The 25,471-nt window shown below is 33.7% G+C and overlaps 1 protein-coding gene across 1 annotated transcript in view; it reads left to right on the plus strand.

Annotated features, from left to right (window-relative positions):
- Positions 1-25,471, plus strand: part of LOC144968442 (ubiquitin carboxyl-terminal hydrolase 47-like) — a 37,005-nt gene that overhangs the window by 1,622 nt on the left and 9,912 nt on the right. The window contains exons 2-23 of the mRNA XM_078906817.1: positions 1,625-1,843; positions 2,946-3,059; positions 4,363-4,492; positions 5,120-5,216; positions 5,604-5,682; positions 6,133-6,199; positions 7,520-7,659; positions 8,090-8,179; positions 8,373-8,468; positions 8,773-8,870; positions 11,189-11,331; positions 12,062-12,186; positions 13,126-13,205; positions 13,571-13,622; positions 14,288-14,364; positions 17,587-17,642; positions 18,039-18,151; positions 19,396-19,500; positions 19,937-20,144; positions 20,548-20,663; positions 21,247-21,493; positions 22,545-23,894. Of these exons, the coding sequence (XP_078762943.1) occupies positions 1,625-1,843; positions 2,946-3,059; positions 4,363-4,492; positions 5,120-5,216; positions 5,604-5,682; positions 6,133-6,199; positions 7,520-7,659; positions 8,090-8,179; positions 8,373-8,468; positions 8,773-8,870; positions 11,189-11,331; positions 12,062-12,186; positions 13,126-13,205; positions 13,571-13,622; positions 14,288-14,364; positions 17,587-17,642; positions 18,039-18,151; positions 19,396-19,500; positions 19,937-20,144; positions 20,548-20,663; positions 21,247-21,493; positions 22,545-23,894 (3,802 nt within the window). The remainder of the gene's footprint in view (positions 1-1,624; positions 1,844-2,945; positions 3,060-4,362; positions 4,493-5,119; positions 5,217-5,603; positions 5,683-6,132; positions 6,200-7,519; positions 7,660-8,089; positions 8,180-8,372; positions 8,469-8,772; positions 8,871-11,188; positions 11,332-12,061; positions 12,187-13,125; positions 13,206-13,570; positions 13,623-14,287; positions 14,365-17,586; positions 17,643-18,038; positions 18,152-19,395; positions 19,501-19,936; positions 20,145-20,547; positions 20,664-21,246; positions 21,494-22,544; positions 23,895-25,471) is intronic.

Raw genomic sequence — 25,471 nt, forward strand, 5'->3', positions numbered from 1 at the left:
ATTTATAACTAATAGAACTTCTTACCATAATTATTTAAGACCTTTAGAATGTGAATATAACCGAGAACAAATATATCTAAATAGATGGGAAAGAAACTTGATGACTTGATGGCTAAATGAAATAAAATTAAAGCAATTGATATTTTTTTAAAATATCGATATTATTAATATCGGATTTTACAAAGAAAACAAATATAAACTTTAAAAATAAAAACAATAAAATGCCCGTAAAAAAAGTTTGGAAGTATGCATTAAAAATAAAAACATAGTAAATGACAGTACTAGTACTAAATACATTATGGACCAAATATAAAATAATAAATAACTAAATTAAAAATTTTGCTTGGGCAGCCATGATGAGAAGATAATGAAAACAGCAGAGTTAAAAAGGTCTGCACATAGATATAGAGCCCTAAAATTTGGCATGAATAAAGTGTAGATGTTATTCTAAAAACAAGCATTTTTATTTTAAAAACACGCTGTAAATAGCAAAATAAACACATTTGAACATTGATAAATTTTAACTTCATATAACTCCTGAAATTTTAAATGTTTTTTTATTTTATTTGGCACCATTCAAAGGAAATTGAAAGACGAAAAAAAATGATACCAAAATATCTGCGATATTCCTCTTTATAACAAAGTTATGCATCTTTAACTGAACCCCCCTAAACGCGAATGACAATTTCCAGTCACAACTTTGAAATGGACGAGTTGGGTCACAATTTGACTACTACTGCTGCTCCTCACTGAACTGCCTTCTAAATAGAGATGCAGCTTACAAAAATTATAGATATGTGTAACTCTTGCACTTGAAACAAATATCATATAAAAAATCTAGCGACACTGCTTACAAAATGAGTTTGAACTTTGTTTCTATATTGATTAGAAGTAGGATGGCAGTTTATAAAGTTCTGAAATTTCATATACCTTGCACCGGCTTTTCAATGGTTTCCATTCAAGTGACTGGAGGGAGGATGTCACACAATCCGGGTCTCTGGATTTGCATCCAGTTGAGAATCTTGCAGCCACAGGTGCCAGTTTTCCGGTTCATGCCGGAATTCCGGTTTCGCGCTATCTCCAAGTCAAATACCTCCGGTTTCAGTGTTTTGAGTAAAATAACCTAATACCATCAGTAAAAATTCAAAAATGTGATTCAGCCACCTTTTCAGTGTAATCTTTTGATAATGGTATAAAAACGGCAATGAAATAAGAGTAAAGTTTAGGCCGCCTTTTCAGTAGGAACATTTTCAGGTTTGGCAAAGTGTCGAGATTTTAGTTTCAGGTTTCAGCACTTCTTCCTGCTGGCACCCATGCTTGCAGCTGCTCTTTGTGCTATTTCAATCTTGTCTTGTCATTTTTTGTGTAGGGGTCCCCACGGCGCTGGCATATTCTAATATTGACCTGATAATTCCTCCCTTTTTAAAATTTGCAAGCGGAAATTTAAATTGTAAGGGAATGGGGTGTGTAGAAAGCTAACCAAATTATGTTGATCAAGAAAGTGGTAGGTTCAAAGTGACATGACATAATACTGTCGTCATTATCGTCATTACCCTTAACAATACTTCAGCTATATCTGTATGCTATTGATTCTTTGACATATATGTTTCTTTATTGATTTCAGCGTTTCAGCCTTGATGTTGCATCTTCAGAGGATGAAGACATTTTGTGTAGCGTCCGGGATTTTGTAGATAGTAATGGAGGAGTTGCAGTTAAGAAAACTCTCAAACTGAAGAGCTCGCTACCAGCAAAACAAGCTGGAAAGGAAATTGCACGAGCATGTGGTTACAAGGAGGATACTGTCTCTGTTCATCTTGAAGTGTTGCTTGGAGGTGATGAAGATGTAAGAGTCACATTATTACATCTTTTTTTTTTTTGCAGAAAGCTAAATGCTCTTCCCTAGGAGAGAAGATTCAAGTGGCTAAGTTATTGCACATCCACCTGGGGGACCTGAGTTCAAGCCAATATGTTATCATTTTTGGAGGGGGGGGGGGGGGCTATGAATTCAGCCCATATTACTCATTTTTGGTGCTGCACACCAGCTGATGTTTATGTTATCTCAGTCTTTTCTTGAGATAGACCTTGAAGAAAATAATCTCAGAATGACAAATAAAGGGAATTTTATATTTTATTTGCTCATTTGTTAGGTGATGTGACAGACATCTCACAAAGACCTTCCAGATTGTTCAATTTTGAAATAGTTTACAATGTAGATGAAATTGTATTTGTGGACAAAATATCTGTGGTGAGATGTCCTCTATCTGTTGGCACATGATGTTTTTTTTGTTTCTCTTTTTCTTGTTATAATGTATACTGTATTAATCTCCAGCAGGAAATGAGTATTTGGGTGATAAGATCCACTCGTCTGCTTGGTCTCTATAAGAACATTGCCCTGATGAGCTAGTGGTGTTGAGATCCTAAATGTAATATTCAAAATATTTTTTGAGTTGTATTGCAGATTAACTATGCATGAAATCATAGTAAATCATTATTTTGGATTATCTATTATCAAGCTTTATTTCCTGTCACCTGCAATTACAAGGTGGTACCATTCACCATAAAGATGTTCATTGCATGATTCGTATGGTGGCACTGATATGATTTTGTGTGTGTGTGTGTATTTGTTTGTGTGGAAATTACTTTTAAGCCACTAATTGATGCATGAAAATCGTACAATCCAAGCTTTAGTGGAACTATTCAAGTTTCTTGACTTCAATAGTGACCCATCTTGTATAGCGAAGCAAGCAATTGCTCCTTTCAATTCAGAGGAGGGCCTGTTATTACAAATTACCCATCTTTTTCAATTGTTTTCAACATTTTGTCTGCGTTTTCAAACCTCACAAAAATTTCAACTCCTTCCACACTTTCACATTTATCAAGTGTCAGTATGCTTCAATGAAGAAGATTTTAACTTTGCTTTTTCTGTTTTATTCTCATAAATCCAGATTGTGTTAGAGGATCAAAATGAATGGGTCTCGCTCTACACAGTGTGCAATAATGGCTCGAAGAAAAATAATTTCAACATTCATGAGCTAGAGGGAAAGCAGCCTGAAAAGATGGTAAGTTGGTAATGAGCACAAATAGTGAGTTATGTTTATTTACACAAGAATTTATAAACAAGTCAGACTATTGACCTTGCTTAAAAATAATTCAATCTTTTAATGCATAGAGAGGTCTGACTAAATTTTGTCAAATTATCATTTATTATATTGCTTTCCTGATTACGACTGCTGACCTGTTTTCACTGTGGGAACTGTAACAACAATGTGACTCATTTTTTACACAATATACAACTTTGTTACTGCTCTCTTGATGAAAATGATAAAATATCTTATTTTGACTAGAGTGAAATCTAGGCTCCTGCAGATGAAGGCTTTATGATTTATTACTATTTTGTTATTTCTTTGATTAAATGCAGAAAAATAGAGAAAGCATTTTATACACGAGAAACTAATTCTATTTATTGGTACAACAATTTCTGGACTGGGTGGGGTTCCTGGCCTCTCATAGTGGGCAGGGAGGCACTTACTGTGTCTTCTATCCCCTCATATCTGTCTTCCAACTCACTCTGTCTTTGTCTTGGAATGAGATTACTTGGTTTTGTCCTGGCCCTGGCCAGATACTCTAGCTGAGAGGGAAACAGTCAAATGTATAGTTAGTTTTGGGAGATGATATTTTTTTTCTTGTAAATCATCTGTCATGTATTGTATTATGTTTTCTTTATATTATATACGATTTGTAAAACATTTTAGTGTATACCTCTTAGTGGGGACCTTTGCTTGTGTCTGGATGAGACTTTTAGTGATCTCGAACTAAGTACTTTGATAGTGTGCTCTTGGAATTTACACCTGTTTCTTATTTGAACCAATTCCCCTTTGTCTTACCTTTTCTTGGGTGCTTTAATTATAATTCTAGAACTTTTTACCATCCTATTTTCTTCCTTTTTACTGGCGCTGATATGACCTTAATGTGTTGCAAGTGCCGTAAAACCATTAAAAACAAACAAAACAAACAATTTCTGGATGTACAATTTCAATAACAATCACTCTTACAATGATTTATGTATACATATAAGTAAAGAAAACCTCTAATAAAATAGAACAACAGAAACAGCATTAATGGTTTCTATAATAAATTTCTTGAAGGATCTTGAAAATGTGCAGGTTATGTATTTATCACACCATGTAAAACCCATTTTCATTCACATGTTTAACACAAAATCTATGAAATATAATGTGAAGAAGGAAAAAAACTAACCCAAATAAACAAGGTGTCACTTCTCAAAATCTTTATAGTTATAGTGCAACGCTTGCATTATATGATACATTAAGTGTATTGAAATATGGGAAATTTATGTTGCAGGAAGAGGGGTTTTCAGAGACAGAGCAGTCATCTGAGAGTCCTTCAGGTTATGGTACCTTACCAGTGGCGTCTTCTCAAGGTTTATCAGATGACTACTCTTACAGTCCAGCTATCATCAAAAATGAAATTGGTGAGAAAATCTTTATACTGAATCGTTTGAGGAACACATTTTCATTCGTCCCTCTCAAAGGAAACTTAAAACAACTGCGTGTTAACTGAGTCTGATCTTTAAAGATTTTAAATATAAATTTTGAATAGCCAGTGCAATGTGAAAACCTCTGGATTAGGTTTTTTTTTCTAATTTTTTTATTATTTTGTAAATTAAAAGTGAAAAGTATTTAATTGTTTTCATTTGAGGATTATTCAAGTAGATAATATAGCACTATATTACTTTTAATGTCCTCAACCTAATACAATTGCCTGGCAAAAGTTTAAAAAGGTACTGCTGTGATTCTCCTCTCATGTGGGTCAGTAATGTTGTCTTAAGTTTGACAAGCAAATCGAAAATACCTTTTGAGAACTCATCTACCAACCCTGAAAATCTGACTCATTTGGTCTACTGTTATATGCAGCTTTGAAATAGATCAAGCTCAAAAGTTTATTTTAGGCCTCTGGCCCATAACGATAACATTCTTTTTGGTAAAACAATAAAGGAATAAGATAATTGTAATAATCATGATATTGAAAGAACTTGTTCTGTGACATTAAATTAATGAAGGTTATCTGTAACATGTTTCCTCATTTTAAATTATTTCAGGCTATGTTGGCTTAGTCAACCAAGCAATGACGTGTTATCTCAACAGTCTTCTCCAGACCCTTTACATGACTCCAGAATTTAGGAATGCCCTTTACAGGTCTGTCACTCTAATCTCTTCTCATTATCGTTACAAATAGCTTTTTAGAGAGTGGTGGGGGCTGCCTGAAGTCTGGGATTATGAAAATACTAAAGAAAGAGTGATAATGGAATGGCTTCAGATGGTAAATAGTAGATAGCTTTTTAATGATATTAAAAAAAAAAAACGAAAAACGTTTATATAATTGCATATTTAGAATTTAGATTGAATTTGGTACCCAATCTATATTCATAAACTGTACTTAATACAAATGTGCAATAAAAATATTACAGGTCATTTTCTTACGTTATGACATCAGGATCTTACAGGATAAGATTTTATGTTAGCGAATTAAGCTTAGATGAATTGATCCCTCTACAATTATGTTTTTGGTAATTTCTGAAATAGATGGTCCTATGATGGAACAGAAGAAGACACAGAGAAGAGCATTCCTTATCAGCTGCAACGGTTATTTTTGCAATTACAAGTGAGTTGTGTAAATTTTAAAGGACTTGAAAAACCATTCTTCTTCATATCTTTCTCCCTCCTCCTTCCCCTTTCTCTCTCTCTCTCTCTCTCTCTCTCTCTCTCTCTCTCTCTCTCTCTCTCTCTCTCTTCTCTCTCTCTCTCTCTCTCTCTCTCTCTCTCTTTCTTTCTTTCTTTGAGTAGTGAGGGGACAGTAAAAAAAAGTTCTTATTGCATCTATAAAAAGACCAAGATATGACAGCACACATTCTTGAGACACATGTTAGAAAACGTCTAATTGAACTTATTTTGCTACGTAGTTAATGTTGATCTTATAGAAATTCTTCCATACTAATTACTCACTAATTACAATTATTTTTTTTGCTTATATTTGCACGATGTTTCCACTAATGTTATTTACTTTTAATGATATTTTTTTTTGCTTATATTTGCACTATGTTTCTACTTTCAGATGAGCAAGAAAAGATCAGTTGAGACTACAGACCTCACAAAAAGTTTTGGTTGGGATAGTAGTGAAGGTATATTCTTGGTTAAAATTCCATTTCTTTACAACATCAGTAACTAGTAATAGTTTCCAACCATTGCCATTGACAAATAAAATTGTTTTGGTAAAGCTAAGGGCCAATTAAATAAATCACCTGAAATAATGATAGCAATGGTAAAGATGATGATATCCAAGGAGGAACAGTAAATAAAAAAAGCATTACTCTGGAAGTCAGTTGTTTGTTGTAGCTTGAGCTGAAAAATTCATGTGATGATTCTGTGTGAAAAGTGAGAGTGTGTTTGTGACTCACCGTCTCAAAATCGTATGTTGGGATGAATTGACCCTCTAAAAATGGTTTAGGATTAAGAAGGTAAGAAATAGGAACTTTGAAATAGTTGTATTGTAATAAATTGTCTTTATTCTCCACCATAACAAATAGAATTTCATGTTTGTAACTAAATTATATTTAATTCCAGTATTAAACTCACCCCGACATAATATCGCTTTGAAACGCTGGGTGGAGTTCCTGGCCCACCATAGTGGGCAGGGAGGTACTTGCTGTGTCTTCTATCCCCCTATTTCTGTTTTCAAACTTGCTTTCTGTCTTTGTCTTGGAATGAGATTACTTGATTTTGTCCTGGCCCTGGCCAGATAACCGGGCTGAAAGGGAAACAGTCAAGTGTATAGTTAGTTTTGGGATATGTTATTTTCTTCCTTGTAAATCATCTCTCTGTTATGCACTATACTATGTTTTGTTTGCGTATTACATATGATTTGTAAACATTTGAGTGGAATACCTCTTAGTAGGGACCTGTGCTTGTGTCTGGATGAGACTTTTAGGTGATCTCAAACTAAGTACACTGATAGTGTGTTCTTGGAATTTACATCTATTTCCTATTTGAACCAATTTCCCTTTATCTTACCTTTTCTTGGGTGCTTTAATTGTATTTTTAGAACTTTTTGCTATCCCATTTTCTTCCTTTGTACTGGTGCTGATATGACCTAAATGTGTTGCAAACACCGTAAAACCATTAAAAACAAAAACAAAACAGCTTTGAGACGGTGGGTCACTTTTATTGTTTTGCTATTCTTTATATCTATTACAAGGTTTTATTAAATAAAGATTAATTTCCTCCAAAATAGTTGTTGATTCTTAGTAATAAAATACATATCATCATTCAAATAGAGCATTCCTCAGATTCACACATGCTCTGTGGGCTTCAAAATGATTCAATTACTCCCCTCATAGCCTCTACATAGTTTTTTTTTAATTTTAAAAATATCTTTTAAGACGAGACACATCACCTCTGAGTCACGAATACAATGTTTATTTCTTTTCTCTTTCATTTTTCAGTTTGGCAACAGCATGATGTACAGGAGTTGTGTAGGGTTATGTTTGATGCACTAGAACAAAAGTGGAAAAATACAGTACAAGCAAATCTCATCAATCAATTATATCAAGGCAAAATGAAAGATTATGTCAAATGTTTGGAGGTGAGAAAAGACATGTTTTGTTTTTTTTGGCTTTGATATTTATTTATTTTTTTCATTTTTAATATTTATTAATTCATTAGTTTATATTTATCAACAACAGCTTCTTTCAAAGATTGGAAAATATTTTCAAATGAAGTAAATAATTGATCTGAATTACTTCAGATGGTTTTGAAATGGAGATTAAGTTTTAGTTTTAACCTAATTCTTAACAATGTTCATTTTCTTCTGTACTTTTTAAGTTTGATATTAATAAAGATATGAGACTACTGGATTTCTGGCTAATTATTTCAAAACTCAGCACATTTGGCAAGATTGCGTTTAAATGAATTTTGTATTTTTTGTTGTTATCGCTCCTGTTGTTGTCATTATTTTCGTTTTATTCAGCTGCAATTAGTTTAACATACCTTTTTTTTAATGATCTATATCCAAGTGTGGCTATGAGAGTGCCAGAGTTGATGCATACCTGGACATTCCCCTTGTGATTCGCCCATTTGGATCATTGGAAACATATTCTAGTGTGGTAAGTCATTATCCAAAATAATTGTCCTTAATAGCATTTATATTTTTCATTTTATTGACAAAAGTTTGCTCAATGAGATTAGCATTTATTTTTTATGGATTCTGAATTTGTACTATTTGTTGTTACTTTTGACTAAGTATATCTGGTATATAAGAAAACAATATTATACCATTCAATATGATATTTCTTTCAGATGGAAGCACTGAATGCTTTTGTACAACCAGAGATCCTCCAGGAATCCAACCAATACTTTTGTGAGAAGTGCAATAAGAAGTGCAATGCTCACAAGGTATGATGCTTTTGATTTGTATTAATTGTTTTTCTTTTTTTTATGAAAATGAACATTTTATATGATTAAATTGTATTTCATAGTTATAATTATTCATACAAATAAAACATGTCAATTTCTTATAGCATCTAACATAATAATTGTCTGTTTTGTCAAAATATCATTTTAGTTTTTTTCAATTGTTGCATTTGCAATTTTTTAACATTTAGTAAGAAATTGTATGACATTTTATGATTTGTAGAAATTGAATTTAAGACCTCCATTTCATGTTTTAATATGTATCTTCTTTTTTTTTATTACCCAGGGCCTAAAGTTTATATCCTTTCCTTATTTGCTCACCTTGCAATTAAAACGATTTGACTTTGACTACGCAACCATGAACAGAATCAAGCTCAACGACAAGTGAGATTGATTTAGTCATATCAAAATATTGCTGATTTAAAAGCATACTCTCTGCACATATTAAGTTCAGTTATAATTTAATGTATGTCAAGAAACAAAATAATATCAGGAGAATTTGCAGGGCCTCTTTTTGTTTAATTCCTCATTCATTTTCTGACATCAGTTCTTACTCCAGTTTGAAAAATGCTTTTCTTTGTGTGGACAAATATTTATACAAATACATAGTATTAGATATATTTTATATAATTATTCCGTCTACTTTAATGCTGATAGGAGCCACTTGGAGGAAGCGCTGCGTCACGTGATCACTTTTTAGCGTTGCTTTAGCGTTGATCACTGGAGCCCACCAACTTCAATTTGATTTAAATTCTATATTATTATTATTCTATATTTTCAAACGGAATTGTGTTCAATTTATATGTTGTGAATTCATTCATCTGGATAGTGTATATATTCGTAAAACTTGTGCAATTTTAAACAATAGTTTAACACCTATTTATCGCCTGCCATCTCGGTCCCTTTGTTTACAAACAATGAACGCCATTTTTGGTTCCGAGTCAGTGATGGAGAAAGAAACAATCGAGAGTAGCCGAGCGGACGATAAGAAAGGGAAAGGAGGTGGTAAAGTGAAAGACGGGGCGAGCGAGAAGGAATGTGTTGGGAAAGGAAGTGTAAGAGGTGTGAAGGGGAAAGGTAAAGGAAAGAAAACGGAGGGAGCAGTTACGGTGCTGGTAGTAGTAGCGTTGGTAGCAGTGAACTGGACTTTAATGAAATAAAACAGCAACTCAGTGTGTTGATGGGATTGGTGCCAGTGGTGAGCCAAATGAAGGAGGCCTTTGACCGTTTTAATGAAATGGAGGAGGAAGATGCTAATGTCAATATTGGCCTTTCGCGGCCAATATGTAATGATGACATTGAGTCTGATCTTTCGCGATCAGGCAGTAAAGATGTAAGTAATGCTGACCTTTCGCGGTCAGGCAGTAAAGATGTAGAATGTAATGCTGACCTTTCGCGGTCAGTTGATATGGTGCCAGGCAGTAGTAGAGATGCAGGGATGATGGAGCAGGCATTCTCATATTTCGAGAATGTGGTAGGCAGGACAGAAGTGAAAGGGAAGGTGCTGGCAGAGAATGTTTCAACTGGTGTTACACAGGTTTTATGTGACGGTCTGCCCAAGGATACGATTACTGCTCTCTCTGAAAAATATCCAGTGCCAACAAATTGATGAAGGAGGCCTTTGACCGTTTTAATGAAATGGAGTTTTTTTATATAATTATTTGTGACCCATCGTATCAAAACAGTGTTATGTCAGGATGAAATTGACCCCAAAAAGTGAATTTAGAATTAAAATGGTAAGAGATACAAACATTGAGTTTTTTGCCATGTGGGAAATTGTATTAATTCTCAATTATTACGGATTGAACTTACGTAATCACAGGTTTCATTTGGTGACTATAAATTCTATTCCAAGCATCCAATTCACCCCGACATAATACCGCTTAGACACAGTGGGTCACATTTAGCAACAGAAAGAATAGGGTTCAACAGTTGTGACGTCACTTCCCTCGTAATGACGCATAGTAACTTAGTAACTGGTTCTAAACTATCGGAACAATGGCGGACGCCTTAATGCAATACTTTTCCAACGAGCATAAAAGTGTATCCAGATGAGAAAAACATTATAAATCTGATCATGTTTTGACTTTTATACATTCTGATCACATGACATGTGAAAAAGTTCTAGCCAGCATGAAGAATAAAAAGTACCGATTATCTTTGTTTAGAACCAAGCTGCTCGTTTTTTGCAGACGTGACATCAGACCATTGAATCCAATTGATTACAGGCTTGCCATCTTAATTTAATACCCATCAATGATTAGAAGGTATAAAGAAGGTATAAAATGAGTACCTGTCCCTTAACAACGTTGTCTTTGTCCGGGGAAAAAAATTGTAATATCATCTCGTCTTACTGTTGGCCAGTGACCCCTTGTAAAGCGCTTTGGGCATTTTGAGTGGATATATAAAAGCTCAAATTTTAAAGCTCAGGATTATAATCATTTAACGTAGATAGGTTTTGTTGGTTTCTTGAATGAATTTGCCTAAATGTTCATTTTTCTCAGATTTCTACTCATTGACAAATTAACTGTGTTGTATTAGATTAACCCTTCATTGTCCAAAAAAATTTGAAAACGGAAGAAATGATTCATTGAGAAAGCCATTTGCTCATCCTGGTCAATTTTGATATTTAATTTTTCATTTTTGATTATCTTGTCTTGAGCTAAGTTTAACATGAAATTTTATTCATCTCCAATTGTCAGAATGACTTTCCCAGAGGTACTGGACTTGAATGGATTTATCACTACCCTTGAGGAGGAATCTGTAAGCAAGGATCTGGAAGAAGAGAACAGTGAAGAGAAGCTTTCTACTTTATCCCAAGAGCCCATTGACAGCAGTGATGAGGGTAAAAATACTATAATTCATATTGAAAATGAAAAGATTTTATAATTAATCATTTGAGCAACTCATTAACATTATGGTGACATTTGTCAAATGTTTTTCTTTCTCTAAATAATTATATAAAAATTTAAAAATCAGTACACAGCATGGGATGAGAAGCTTCTACCATATTATAATGCGTTTTTAAAATATGTGAATCACTAAGGATTTCAAGCTCGATGCCTAACACTTCTAATTATTTTTCAACCTATCATAGCTTAGGACTTTTTTAACAAGTTAGTTGAGAATCATATAGATTATTTAATTTATGAATCAAAAGTTTTCCTGCAAAAATGAATGAAAGATTGGTTTTCATGTCACTGTTATGATATCTGTTGAAAACTATCTTTTAGGCATCATGCTTGAAATTATTGTTTATTTTACTCACAATATATTACATTTGTGTTTCGCATTCTATTTAGTGTATTGATTTTAGAATTTAAAAAAGAACAACCTTATCCAGGATTGCTGTCCTTCAAACAATGATAAGACATTTTTTTCTTTTTTTTTGTGATGGAAGACTTAGGTTTAAGACTTTTTTTTTTGACAAGTTGAGATCATATTAATCGATTAATATATGTTCTCCTACTAAAATGAATGAAAAGTAGGTTTTGTCTTTCTATAGAAAATTATTTTTTTATTAAAACATTCTGTGTTTTGTCTAATAATTTCACACTTAAATAATCTTTTTTAAGGTATTGATGAAGGCATTGAGATTGAAATAACAGGTTCAGGAACATCTTCAAGTAGTGAGTCATCAAGTGTCAACAGCGATGCAGTAGCTAAAAATAATCGCAATGCCTCATATTCTGGATGTGAGGCAAGTACTGTTTGATCTCTCAACATTGTCAACGATAAGTCTAAAAATAACTCAAGATTTTAACTTCATTTTTGATTCAGCAATGAAATTTGGAACTTCACAGTATACTTTTAGATAATTTATTTTCTTATTAACGTTTAGATAACACAATGTCCAATAAATATGTTCAAAGGACTTTACAAGTAGCAAGTCCACAGCAGTGCTGAAAATGTAGGGCAAGACGTGACACTTGTAAGGCTCTAGTCATTTATTTAATGACAGAGACGTCACAGATACTGGCCAGGTACTTATTGTACACCTGAATATTTTGAACAAGGTGAACTAGACAACAACATATATCGGACGGAGATAAAAAAATAAAGGGCTCCAACTCTTAACACATTACAACTCTTTGGTTTTCTGTACATTTGTAATGAAAATGAAAACCATCTTATAAGAAATGATAAATAAATTTGGAAAACATGTAATTTATGATTATTTTGGAAACTTGTCAAAATATTGAATATAGAAAAATCATTCAATATTACACTTTTTACTTTCAGTCTTTCAAATATTTGTAAACCTTCCTTTATGTGGCTCATGACTCTAGGTTGTTTTTTGTTTGTTCTTGATATTATTGATTTTCTGACATCTCTCAACTGGAACCCAAGGTTTCTTTCTGTAAGTTTGCTTTTCAGTCATAGCTGTGGTCTTTCACCATAAACCTTTAACTTTAGTCTTTTAAGTCAGTAGATTTTTTTTTTCTGGGGACCACACTTTTATAATTGGACTTCCAAGGTAGCTTAGGAGTGATTGCCTGTTTTTACATCTGTAAACAGTAGCGAAAGCACATACAAATCACCATTTAAAATGAAAAATGTAATGATGGATATTTTTCAAAGACTATTATTAAATAAGCACAAATGTTCAATAACTATGTTTTCTTTTCCATTCTTCCAGGGTCCATATGTATATGAGTTGTTTTCTATTATGATTCACTCTGGCAGTGCATCAGGAGGTCATTATTACGCCTATATCAAGTAAGAATTGGCATATTTTAAAAGTTTATTGGTGGTTTTCAAAACAACAACAAAAAAATATTTAAATTAAAACAAAATGACTTCTCCCCTTCTTTTTGTGGGCTTGGAAGGGGATTAAGTGTAGGAATAAAATGACTGAAATATTTTATTTTCAAAAAAATGTTTTTGTTTACAATAGCTCTTGGTCTGTAATTATCTGTTCAAACCTCAAAATCAAGAAAATCCTCAAATTCTATAGGACTTGATGAAAGAGGCCTGCAAAGAGTTGTTTTGTTTTGTTTTTTAAATCTTTTTACTATTTTTCACTTAATACCAAATTTGCGTCATTTATTTAAAACAATTCTATTGATTTTCTATCGTTTTAGATCTTTCAAAGATGGTCGTTGGTACAGCTTTAATGATCAACAGGTTTCAAAGGTAAATTATATATATATATATATATATATATATATATATATATATATATAATATATATATATATATATATATATATATATAATATATATAATATATATATATATATATATAATATATATATATATATATATATATATATATATATATATAAATATATATATAATATATATATATATATATATATAATAATATATATAATATATATATATATATATATTATTACTATAAAAAATTATTATTAATATATTTATATATTTTATATATTTTTATTATTATATTATATATAAGTTAATTTTTAATCAAACTTTCTTTCTCTTTTTTTAAAAAAAATATTGTAGTGTGTCAGAATCCCTCAAACAAATGTTCAATGACATGTTTCTCCCATTATGGTTGTCTTGTTATTAGTATTTCTAATATAGAGTTAATTTTTTAATCCAAAACTTTACATTTATGCTTCTAATTGTTTTAGAAAATGAAGTGTTGCTATTTGTAGGAAATGTTGAGTTGACAGGTTGAGGATTCCTCAAAAACAAATGTATCAATTGACATGCTAATTTGTCATCAATTATTGGACATTGTAAATTTGTTCAATGTGTTACAAATGAAAAGGAAGCTTGGTATTTGATTGTCATTATTCATATCCATAGCTTAAACCACTGTTTCAGATCACATATGACGACATAAGAAAAACTTATGGAGGATCGGCCTATGGTAGAGGGTACTACTCCTCTGCATATTCAAGGTATTTAATAATACCCCAGGGATCTGTCCTTGGGCCTATTATTTTTACAATGTATCAACAGCCTCTTTATATGAACTACCACTTTTATGCTTATGATACACCAATGTATAAAAATGATACTCCTGATAATATTTTACTTTTACAAAAACTAGTTGAAAATTGTGTTGTTGATTTAAAAAGCTGTATGGATGTAAATAAACTTAAACTTGATAATGAAAAAAACTTAAATAAATAATGTTATGTGAGATAAAGAAAAATTGTCCTTTCCCGGTGATGAACTTTGATATTAATGACAAATCTATAAAATCAAGTAAAACAATTAGAAATTTAGGATTATTTTTAGATAGCTATTTGGGCATGAATTCACATGCTGATAATCTAAGCAAAAGTTTAAATTCACATCTCAAGAAAATTGCTAATGTATGAACCTACTTGACTAAAGAGACAAAGAAAAAGCTTGTAACAACATTTATATTATTAAGATTAGATTATTCTAATTCTCTTATGGCTGGGATAACTAAAGATAAAATTTTAAGACTTTAATCAATTCAGAATAGTGCTGCAAAATTGATTACAAAACCAAAGAGATATGAACATTCGCTGCCCATTCTGTTTGAATTGCATTGGTTGCCAGGGAAAGAAAGAGTTGAATACAAGGTCACCCTTATCTGCTTTAAATGTCTTAATGGTTTAAGCACCTAGGTATCTTAACGAATTCATAAATGTCTATTCTCCATCTAGAATGCTACGGTCTTCATCTGACCACACTAAACTTCAAGTAAACAATAAATCAAATTATTTATTTTATGGTGGGAGATCGTTTTCAATACTTGGTCCACAAATATGGAATGATCTTTCCAGAGCTATTCGTGAAGCATCAAGTGTCGATGTTTTAAATCAAAGCTTAAATTATTTTTTTACAAAACCATATTTTTAAGTCTGTCAATGGTTCACATTTATTTGATATAGAATTTAAAAATTATTTTCTTCTGTTGAGTAATAACTGAAAGTGTGTCTGTTTTTGCGTCTGTGTGTGTGTGTCTGTGTGTGTGATAGTGATATTTTAGATTGTCATTCTTGTAACTGTGAAGCGCATAGAGCATGCCCTAGTCTTGGTTATGCGCTATACAAGAGCTAAATATTATTATTTGAATTATTATTATTATTATTATTATTATTATTATTATTATTATTATTATTATTATTATTATTATTATTAGTATGATCATTAATACAACATATGGTTATAATAGACCTGCATGTGTGCCGACAATTGTCGGTTTTCCGACAATCACGGTCGTTGCGATCTCCCGGATCACTTATTTTTTTATTGCTAAAGTAATCTGATTGCAAGTGCCGTCAATTGTCGGAGTGTCGGCGATCCCCAATTCGACCGGCGGCGAGCAGTCAAGTGCCGACGAATGGGCGTCGGATTGCCGACAATATTGTCGGCACTCTCAAGCCCTCGTTATGCTCGTTCGGCAATTATCGGGAAACTTCGCTAGTCTCCGATTTGACCGTAACTCTTCACTGTCTGAAAAAACGAGAAGTGTGTCGATATAATCGAGCATGCGCAGTTCGTTAACTTTCGTTTTCATACTTTCGGTATTCCATTCGAAATTTTTCTTGTTCAATTGAACGTTGCTACATTTCACTTTTATTCGCTCTATCAATCAACTTTCTGGATTTGTCGTATATTTTGATCTATTACTCTTTTACATTATTTTTTGTTATCATGCCTGAACAATTCTTTGACCGTTCATCGGATCTGAAGTCAGTTGAGAATGGTGTTCGAAATCTATTCAAATGGAATTGGTTGGAATCTGGAAGAGAAAGACTGCACCGATGATTTTCTTTCCGAGTACGTGAGAGATCCAGCACAGCCGGGTGCTACATTTTGTAAAAAAAATTTTGCCAGTGGATTAAAGTCTAATGATTGGGATGGTTATTGCTCTTTAGCGATAAGATCAATTATTCCAGGTTAAAAACTACTGGGGGGGGGGGGGGGGGGGGGGGGTCCGATTACAGTGGCAAAGGAAAATCATTCATGTCATAAAGAGGCATTCTCAAATTCAAAGTGAGTAACACAAGAGAAAAAAAAGAAAAAACAGCTCAGTCGTTGCCTGCTGTTTTCACTGCTGAGACAGAGACTCGTCCTCTCTCCAAGCTTCACAACCCTAGACCTAACTGATTCCAGTCTGTAGGTAGACAGGTGCCGATTAGCCATTGGACAAGTGAAAGCCGCGCAACTTTGGGTTAAAATTTGAATAACACAATTTCACATAATCACTATTGCATTATTTTTCATAGTATATGAACGGCACTGGTATCATTTTAAAGGGCAGAGATCAAGATTTCTTTTGATGTGATAGAAATCAATGTTGACATATTGTATCAAAAATTATAATTTGATAAAGATAACGTCATTTTAAAACTTTTGAAATCTTTTTCAAAATTGAGATAGCAAAAAAATAAAAGAGAAGGCATCTAGATAATTCATTTGTCTATGTCTATATCAAATTTCATAAAGATTGAAGACAGTGCAGTATGTTTAATGTTGACCACAAGTGACCAACCCTCTTTTCTCTCTGCTAAAATCCCGTTTTAATCAGTAGTCACCTTATCGAGAGGCTCTGTCCAGTGGGGAATTCTCAATCAATTTGGCTTTTTGTAAGAGTAAATTTAGAGTAGTAAAATCATCATAACATTGGAACCGTTTGTCCTAGATCCAAAAGTAAGGTATCTTATTAAATGGTTTTTAAAGGCCTATATGTCTATGTAAAAAATAATTGTTAATTTTTATTTTTGAAAAAAATTTCAAACTACCACTCTACCTCCATGCTGTCCCTTTTCCCTATACTATAAATTTTTGATACTTTTTAACATTTTAAAATAAATATTTTCGGTTGGACAATCCAAAAGAAAATGTATATGACTAAGTACTGAGTTACAAAATAAAAGATCCGGTAAGGCGATATGTGTGAAAAAGTTCAGACAATTTGGTCAGGACTCACATGCAGGTCTATTATAATGTGTGTGAGAGAGAGAGAGTTAGTCAGTTAGATAGTCACTTCATTTGTTCGTAGTATGCCTAATAATTTTCCCTTCTTAATAAGTTTCTTTGCTCTCAGTCAACACTGAAAAAATAATTTTTAAAATATCCCTTCCCCTTCATGAGACAAAGCTGCACAATGTTGACACAGTTTTAAATTGTTTTCATAGCTCAACTAGTGCTTACATGCTGATGTATAGACGGATTGATAAGACTCTGAATGCAGGTAAGTTCATTATACACAAATCTTCCTATCTTTATTCTCTCTCACTTACTCACTCTCTCACCACTTACTCACTCTCTCTCTCTCTCTCTCTCTCTCTCTCTCTCTCTCTCTCTCTCTCTCTCTCTCTCTCTCTCTCTCTCTCTCTCTCTCTCTCTCTTTGTGAAAACATTTTTATTCAGTACACTCTTTGGCTCCATCTCCAGTTTGAACATCACATCTTTTCTAAAGCCTGTTTCTTACTAGAGAAAGGTTGGAAATAGCACTGATTTATTTTCTTTAAAAGAAAATAACATCTACATTACATTATTGTCTATGGCTTCCTTAACACAATCAATAAATTGAGCTTTATGTACAAAAGGCGTATCATGCAAGCTAAATGTAATTTCTATATTTCAGATTTTATGCAGCCAGAAAATTTCCCCGTCTCCTTGAAAGCAGAATTGCAGAGACAGAAAGATAAGGAAGAAGCAGAACGCAGACAGAAAGAAATAGACAAGTCAACTTGTAAGGTGAGGTTTGAAAGTCCTGTAAATAAAATTTAGAAAATAATGTGGTTTGTTGTATTTGTTTAATGCTCTTACATATTAAAAAAAAAAGTTCCATTATCCTCATTAAAAAAAGAAAAGATTTATTAATAATTGTTGATAATCTTTACTCTTTCTGTCTCTCCCTCTCTCTCTCTCTCTCTCCCCCTCTCTCTCTCTCTCTCTCTCTCTCTCTCTCTCTCTCTCTCTCTCTCTCTCTCTCTCTCTCTCTCTCTCTCTCTCTCTCTCTCTCTCTCTCTCTCTCTCTCTCTCTCTCTCTCTCTCTCTCTCTCTCTCTCTCTCTCTCTCCACTGGGCGGGGTTCCTGACCTCCCATAGTGGGCAGGGGGGGTACATACTGTGTCTTCTATCCCCTTATATCTGTTTTCCAACATGCTTTCTGTCTTTGTCTTGAAATGAGATTACTTGGTTTTGTCCTGGTCCTGGCCGGATCCCCTGGCTGAGAGGGAAACAGTCAAATGTATAGTTAGTTTTGGGAGATGATATTTTTGTCATTGTTAATCATCTCTCTTTTATGCACTGTATTATGCTTTCTTTATATTATATATGATTTGTAAAACATTTGAGTGTGTTCCTCTTAACGGGGACCTTTGCTTGTGTCTGGATGAGACTTTTAGTGATCTCAAACTAAGTACTTTGATAGAGTGCTATGGAATCTACACCTGTTTCTTATTTGAACCAATTCCCCTTTGTCTTCCCTTTTCTTGGATGCTTTATTGTAATTCTAGAACTTTTAAATATCCCATTTTCTTCCTTTTTACTGGTGCTGATATGACCTTAATGTGTTGCAAGCGCCGTAAAACCCTTAAAAACAAAAACAAATCTCTCTCTCTCTCTCTCTCTCTCTCTCTCTCTCTCTCTCTCTCTCTCTCTCTCTCTTTCTTTCTCTCTCCTCTTCTCTCTCTCTCTCTCTCTCTCTCTCTCTCTCTCTCTCTCTCTCTCTCTCTCTCTCTCTCTCTCTCTCTCTCTCTCTCTCTCTCTCTCTCTCTCTGTCTCATTTCGAGTGTTTTAAAAAATTTATTGTGTTGTGTGGTTTTTCTATTTTATTCGTTTAAAAAAAATGTTAATCATGAATCTGCTCTTCGGTTCATTGCCATTAAGTAGTTTTGTTAAGAAAACGTAAAGATTGAGATCTTTATTGATTTAAAAGATCAGCACTTGAAATTGATATGAAAGACGCCTTTACAGAGAAGTAATGTACAATTTCAGATCAAAGTATATTGCTTTCATCCTGTGGACCAACGTAAGATGGACATAAGACTGGAAATTCACAAGGACAACACTTTACAGGATGCCACTGAAACGTCTTGGAAGGTGAGTCATCATAAATCAGCCAGTGTTCTCAAAGGTTATGTCAGGAATGTTGAAATAAATTCCAGACTGACTGGAGCAGGGGACGGTAGAGGATTGATTGAGGAGATGAAAAATCAATATGGAGGTGGCAATGGGCTCTTGAATTTTTTTAATTAAAAAAAAATTTAATCATCATCATCGTTATCACATGTGAGATGGCCGAGGCATCACATTTTGATCTGGGAGACCCAGGATTGAGGCCAATTGTTGGTTTCTCCTTTTTTTTTTTTTAAGCAAGAGAACGAGTCTTTGTTGCAGTGCATTGCAGCTGATGCCTGGGTTATCTTTTGAATTGACACCAAAAATAAATTTAAAAATTCCCCTGAGCATAAATGATATATAATTTTATCATCATCATCACCATGCTAATAATGATTATTATAATATCTGTCCACAGCTTTTTGAACTTGACAAGTTTGTGTCATTAGACTGTTGCCGACTTGTTAAGTATGATGAATATCAGGACTCCTTAGAAAAGTCCTATGAAGGGGATGAAGACAAGGTTATTTCCGTCGTCCTTGGTGGTGTAAAAGCAAATTATACATTTGATTTGCTATTGGAGACAAAGCGACCAGAGCAAACGTTTCTTGAATATAAACCTGGAGGTAACTTGTAGGAATTTATTCAAAACAATGTCTGAAATACTTTCTCTAATACTTTCTCTATGATATTCTATGATTCATCCCAAAAAGCCATTGGATTCAGAGCTAATTAAATTAATTCTTTTATTCTCGTTTTATGCACTTTGATCATAAACATATTAAAAAAAATAAATAAAAATAAAACATTCTCCTTAAAAGCCTTCAAGTTTGATCATTTACTATTATCACATCATTAACCTGTCATAATTGAAATCTGAAATTTTGATTTGCTTTAAAATGGTATCTACATTTATTTGAAAACATTGTATTTTGATTGAGGAAAGCCCAAAATCGTGTTTTATCATTTATCAGGGTTTTTTTTAGGTGAAAAATTGAAAATGACAAAATATATGTTTTGTTTTTAAAGGTGTCACAGTGAAGGCATTTTTGGTTGACTTGCAGTCTAAAGTCATCCACCCTCCAGTAAATGTCAGGGCTTACCACATCCAAACTGTTGGGAGTTTCAAAGAACAATTGACTCAGGTGAGTAACCTTCTCTTATATTCCCCCTAATGTGTTGTATCAAAAAAGTGGTTTATTTCTCCTTGTCCAAAAATGAGACCAATTGGAGTCCTTAAACAGAAGGAATAAAACTGACATCACTCAGCTCTGTTATTGTTTTTAAACAGCCATTTTGGCGATAAGTTCTTCCTAAATGATATCAGGCTATAAACGTTCAAGGTTACACATAGTTTTATGGGTTGGTATGTTCTGTTATATCCGGTTGGCAGATGTTGTGATGTTTTACCTAAATGCATAGCATCAATATGATTGACAGTCAGATGTGAATTTCTTTTTTTTATCATTTTTTTTTTTCAATGTGAAGGGTAATAATTATATTTCTTCGTAAATCAATTGTCTAAGTAGCTGTATATTAGTCCGAATGTCTCCCTTTTTAGTAAATACTAAGCTTTTAGAAGCTGTGGACTGTAAAAGTAATGTACAAAAATGAATGCAAAGAAAGAAACGGAAAAGACATGAGAATCTATAATATCATTTGGATTGTCACAGGTCAAGACTCATTATGAAATCATTCTACTTGTTTATATCATCTCCTCCATGTCAGGTGTTTGACCTATCCAATCCCAGCAATTTGAGAATGGTCCTTGAGAGGTTTCAGAACGACTTGAGGCTGCTTGTGGAGCCCCTGAAAACCCTCAAGGCGGAGGGATTCTATAAGTCAAACAAAGTGTTTATTGAGATGAGAGAAAACAACGAAGACTTTTGTCTGCCCTACTCCAACTCCCGTTTGTGTCAACTATTGGATCGGTACCAACACACCATTCACATCACCTGTTCTCTGCCTAGCCCAAGTATGTCGAATTGTTTTGACTTTAGTAACTTGAAGATATTTTGTCTTTTATCATGAAATCATTAATTAAAATTTTATTACAAAGTTATTAATCATAACTATTAAAGTTATGACTTTATATTTTTTAAAATTTGGTTGGGTTTGTTTTTGTTGTTTGTTTTTTTGTTTTTTTTATTTTCCTTCGTTAAAGGCTTTTCTGCATTTAAAATAAAGAAATTCAATTTAGTGTAATTGAATTATTTGCATGATTTCAATTGTCAATTTGTGTTTGTCATGCAAGTAAATGAGAGATGTACCTGGATAACTGGGTTTTGCAATGGGAATGTCTTTATATAACCTATATAATTTGTAAGAGCAAATCTCAAAAACTGCTACTTCAAAGGAAACCATCTCGATATGTTTCAAATTTTATTGTTCAGTTATAAGTTACAATTCACATTTGGCTATATACATGAAGGTTTTAAGGCAAAACAATGGAGTTTGGAGTTCTCCCATAGTGAGCAGGAAGGCACTTACTGTGTCTTCTATCCCCTTATATCTGTTTTCCAATATGCTTTCTGTCTTTGTCTTGGAATGAGATTACTTGGTTTTGTTCTGGTCCTGGTTGGGAGGGAAATATTCACATGTATAGTTATAATTTTGGGAGATGATATTTTTTGTCTTGTAAATTATCTCTCAGTTATTTACTGTTACATTTTTTATTTTGTTATAAATATAAATTGGTTTCTAAACATTTGAGTGTATTCCTCTTTGTGGGGACCTGTATTTGTGTTTGGATGATCTGGTGATCTCAAACTAAGTTCACTGATAGTGTGCTCTTGGAATCTACATCTGTTCCCTATTTCAACCCGTCCCCTTTGTTTTACATATACTTGTGTGATATTCTCAACTTGTAAAACTAGAATCTTTGACTATCCCATTTTCTTCCTTTTTACGGCGCTGAAATGACCTAAATGTGTTGCAAGCACTGTAAAACCCTAAAAACAAAAGCAAAACGAGTTTGGTGTTACAATGGAAAAGTTTTCAAAATTACACTTTTTATTTCTTTACAGAATCAGTCGAAACCTTCCTTTCGAGGGTTGAAAGAAGTCAAAAAAAGGCAGCTGCCAATAACCTGTTTAATCACATCCCATACTCCATCAGTCACAGTTCACCAAATCAATGTTCCTCAGATGGAGGACAGGTTGATGAAGGCATCAGTGAGAATGATTCTGCATTCTACAGCGGGGACACCAACTCCAAACACTCTCTGTCTGGCTTGGACAATGCATCTGGATTTTCCTTATCCAGTTTGTCGGGCACAGATACCAGTCAGCCAAACCATAATACTAAGACATCTTCATCAACTTCACATCCAGATGCTGCCATCATAGCCCTACCAAGTTTATATGGCACGCAAAACGTTAAAATAGAGTTAGCGAGTTGTAACAAGATAGAATACGATTCCATGAGAGTGGAGGCTCTTGTGAATTTTGCTGCGGATGAGGAAGTCTTTGCTGCTTTGGTTGATGAAAATACAGGGGAGCGATCCGCAAGTTCTCAGGCATCTATGTTTTACAGCCAACACTCCACCAGTCTCGGGTCATCTGACAGAAAATTGTCCTCATCTGGCATCATCCCCAATTCATCTTCCCACAAGCAACTTTCACTAGATCTGGATGTCCCAGATTTGTGCTCAAAACTGTCAAATGTTGGCCTTACCAGCTGTCACAGTGACCCATCCATCTACCACAGTTGTTTGGACTCATCATTCCGTGCTGGCCCTGATTCGAGACAGGATTCAGACAGTCGGGATGATACTAGTGCTAGTGTGGAATTAAATCTAAGCTCTCCAGGGCCAGATCCTGATCCAATCCTTTCATCTCCAGAAGACGGCTACGAGTTTGAAGATGATGACAGAGATGGTGTGGGGAATATGGCAGGGGTAGTTGGATTTGTGAACCAAAGCTCTGGCTTGGCATTGGATTTTAATCCTGATTATAATCTTATAGAGTACACAGATGATCAGCACGGCTTAGAAAACTCAAATGTCCAGAACAAAGATGAACAAGTTGTTGAAGGAGAGGAGGATTGGGATAAAGAGGTGGATGCCTCTCGTTCACAATTCTATTTCAATCCAGATTTGTGTAGCAATTCAGTAAATGATCTCAAAGACCCATATACTTCTCCCCCATCACCTCCCCCACCACCTCCCCCTCCACCCCCACCACCACCACCTATTCCATCATCTTCACTCCATTCTTCAGCCTTATTGTCGTCGTCATCTACCAACTATAACACAACAACAGGAGTCAACAACAATGGCTCATCATCTGATGCTGTCAGTAGTCAGGAGGGAGAAATTGACAGAAATCGATACTTTCATGCTGTGATGAAGATGTCTTCAGAAACAGAAGACAGAGGTTTGTATAGAAATGATTTGATTAAAGAAATAGCTTGTTATTTTAGAAACTACTTCAAAGGAAAAATTAAATGAACCAGGCAGAAGCTACCTTGCAGCACCTCAAAGTTAGCTGGGTTGCAGTAACTGGCTTTGGCCACACAACGTATATTATATATATATATATATATATATATATATTATATATATATATATATATTACACATATCAGTGATTATAATTTTCCGCGGAATTTTGGGATATTCTCAGAAATTTTCCGCTGATTTTGCCATGTCAAACATTTTCCTCTGACTGATAAAAGCTCAGGTTAAGTGGTGGATCACCATCATATCTTGTGTCATATTTTGACACCTGTGCTCAGTTTTATGAATTTTGGTGACACTCCCATTTTTATGGCGTCAGTCTAGACAAACTGGTGCCAGATGTCAAAATTAGGAAAAGGCAATTGATGGTCGAAAAGGAAGGAGGTGGGGGTAAATGAGTCTAGATTTTATTTGTAAGTAGGTCAAGAGTGGTAGTACAGTTATTGGTACATATAAAAAGATAATTATTATAACTTATTAGATAAAAAAAAAATCATCAATTAAACTACTCTCTCTCTCTCTCTCTCTCTCTCTCTCTCTCTCTCTCTCTCTCTCTCTCTCTCTCTCTCTCTCTCTCTCTCTCTCTCTCTCTCTCTCTCTCTCTCTCTCTCTCTCTCTCTCTCTCTCTCTCTCTCTCTCTCTCTCTCTCTCTCTCTCTCTCTCTCTGTGTGTCTGTTTCTCACCTATATCTTTCCCTTATCCATATTATATCTCTCTCAACCATTCTTACCTCAATCTCCATGTATAAACATCATCTGCTTATAGTAGAGAGATGATATTTTCTGTTACAATTATAAGTTTACTCCTTTTACCTTTGTTTTTACAATGTTTAACCATTTTAATTTATTAAAAATACTTGAGTCTTATTTGTAAGGTCCGTAACCACTGGGCTATAGTAACAGATAAAACTATAAAAAACATATACTTCCAGGCCTTTTGACCAAAAGTTAATTTTGAATCTCTTGAATAGAAGGTTTTTTTTTAAAAAAATATTGGAAAGGACAATTCATTAAAAATTGACATAACAGAAGATACTATTAAGAATAGATGTACAATAGAAGTGGTAATATAATATATGAAACTATGATATTTTAGGTTATGATTTTGTTTGAGTTTGACTGATAGACCGATACATTTTCCTCCTTTTTGACAAATTGCCATCACTAATATATATATATATTTTTTTTTTTGGGGGGGGGGGGGGGGGGGGGGGGGGGGGGGAACTAAATTTGGATAAATTTAGATTTTTCAATTAATATTTTGTAGAAAAAGGAAAAAATGGTATTTGATCAAATTGAACTAACCCACTTCACCCCGAAAGCATTTTAAAGTGATAAATCATTTAAGGGTTAGAGTTATGCATTTTGCGATAAATGTCATTCTTCAAATGTTGATATTATCATCTGTATACCGGTATTTATTATTATGATTGTTTAAATTTGGTACTTGTGGCAGGTCTGGAGCACACCCAGACTGTCCATAATTGCTCTCCTTT

Source organism: Berghia stephanieae, chromosome 3, assembly GCF_034508935.2.
Source record: "Berghia stephanieae isolate SIO BIC M18660-M18661 chromosome 3, UCSD_Bste_1.3, whole genome shotgun sequence".
NCBI classification, from domain to species: domain Eukaryota; kingdom Metazoa; phylum Mollusca; class Gastropoda; order Nudibranchia; family Aeolidiidae; genus Berghia; species Berghia stephanieae.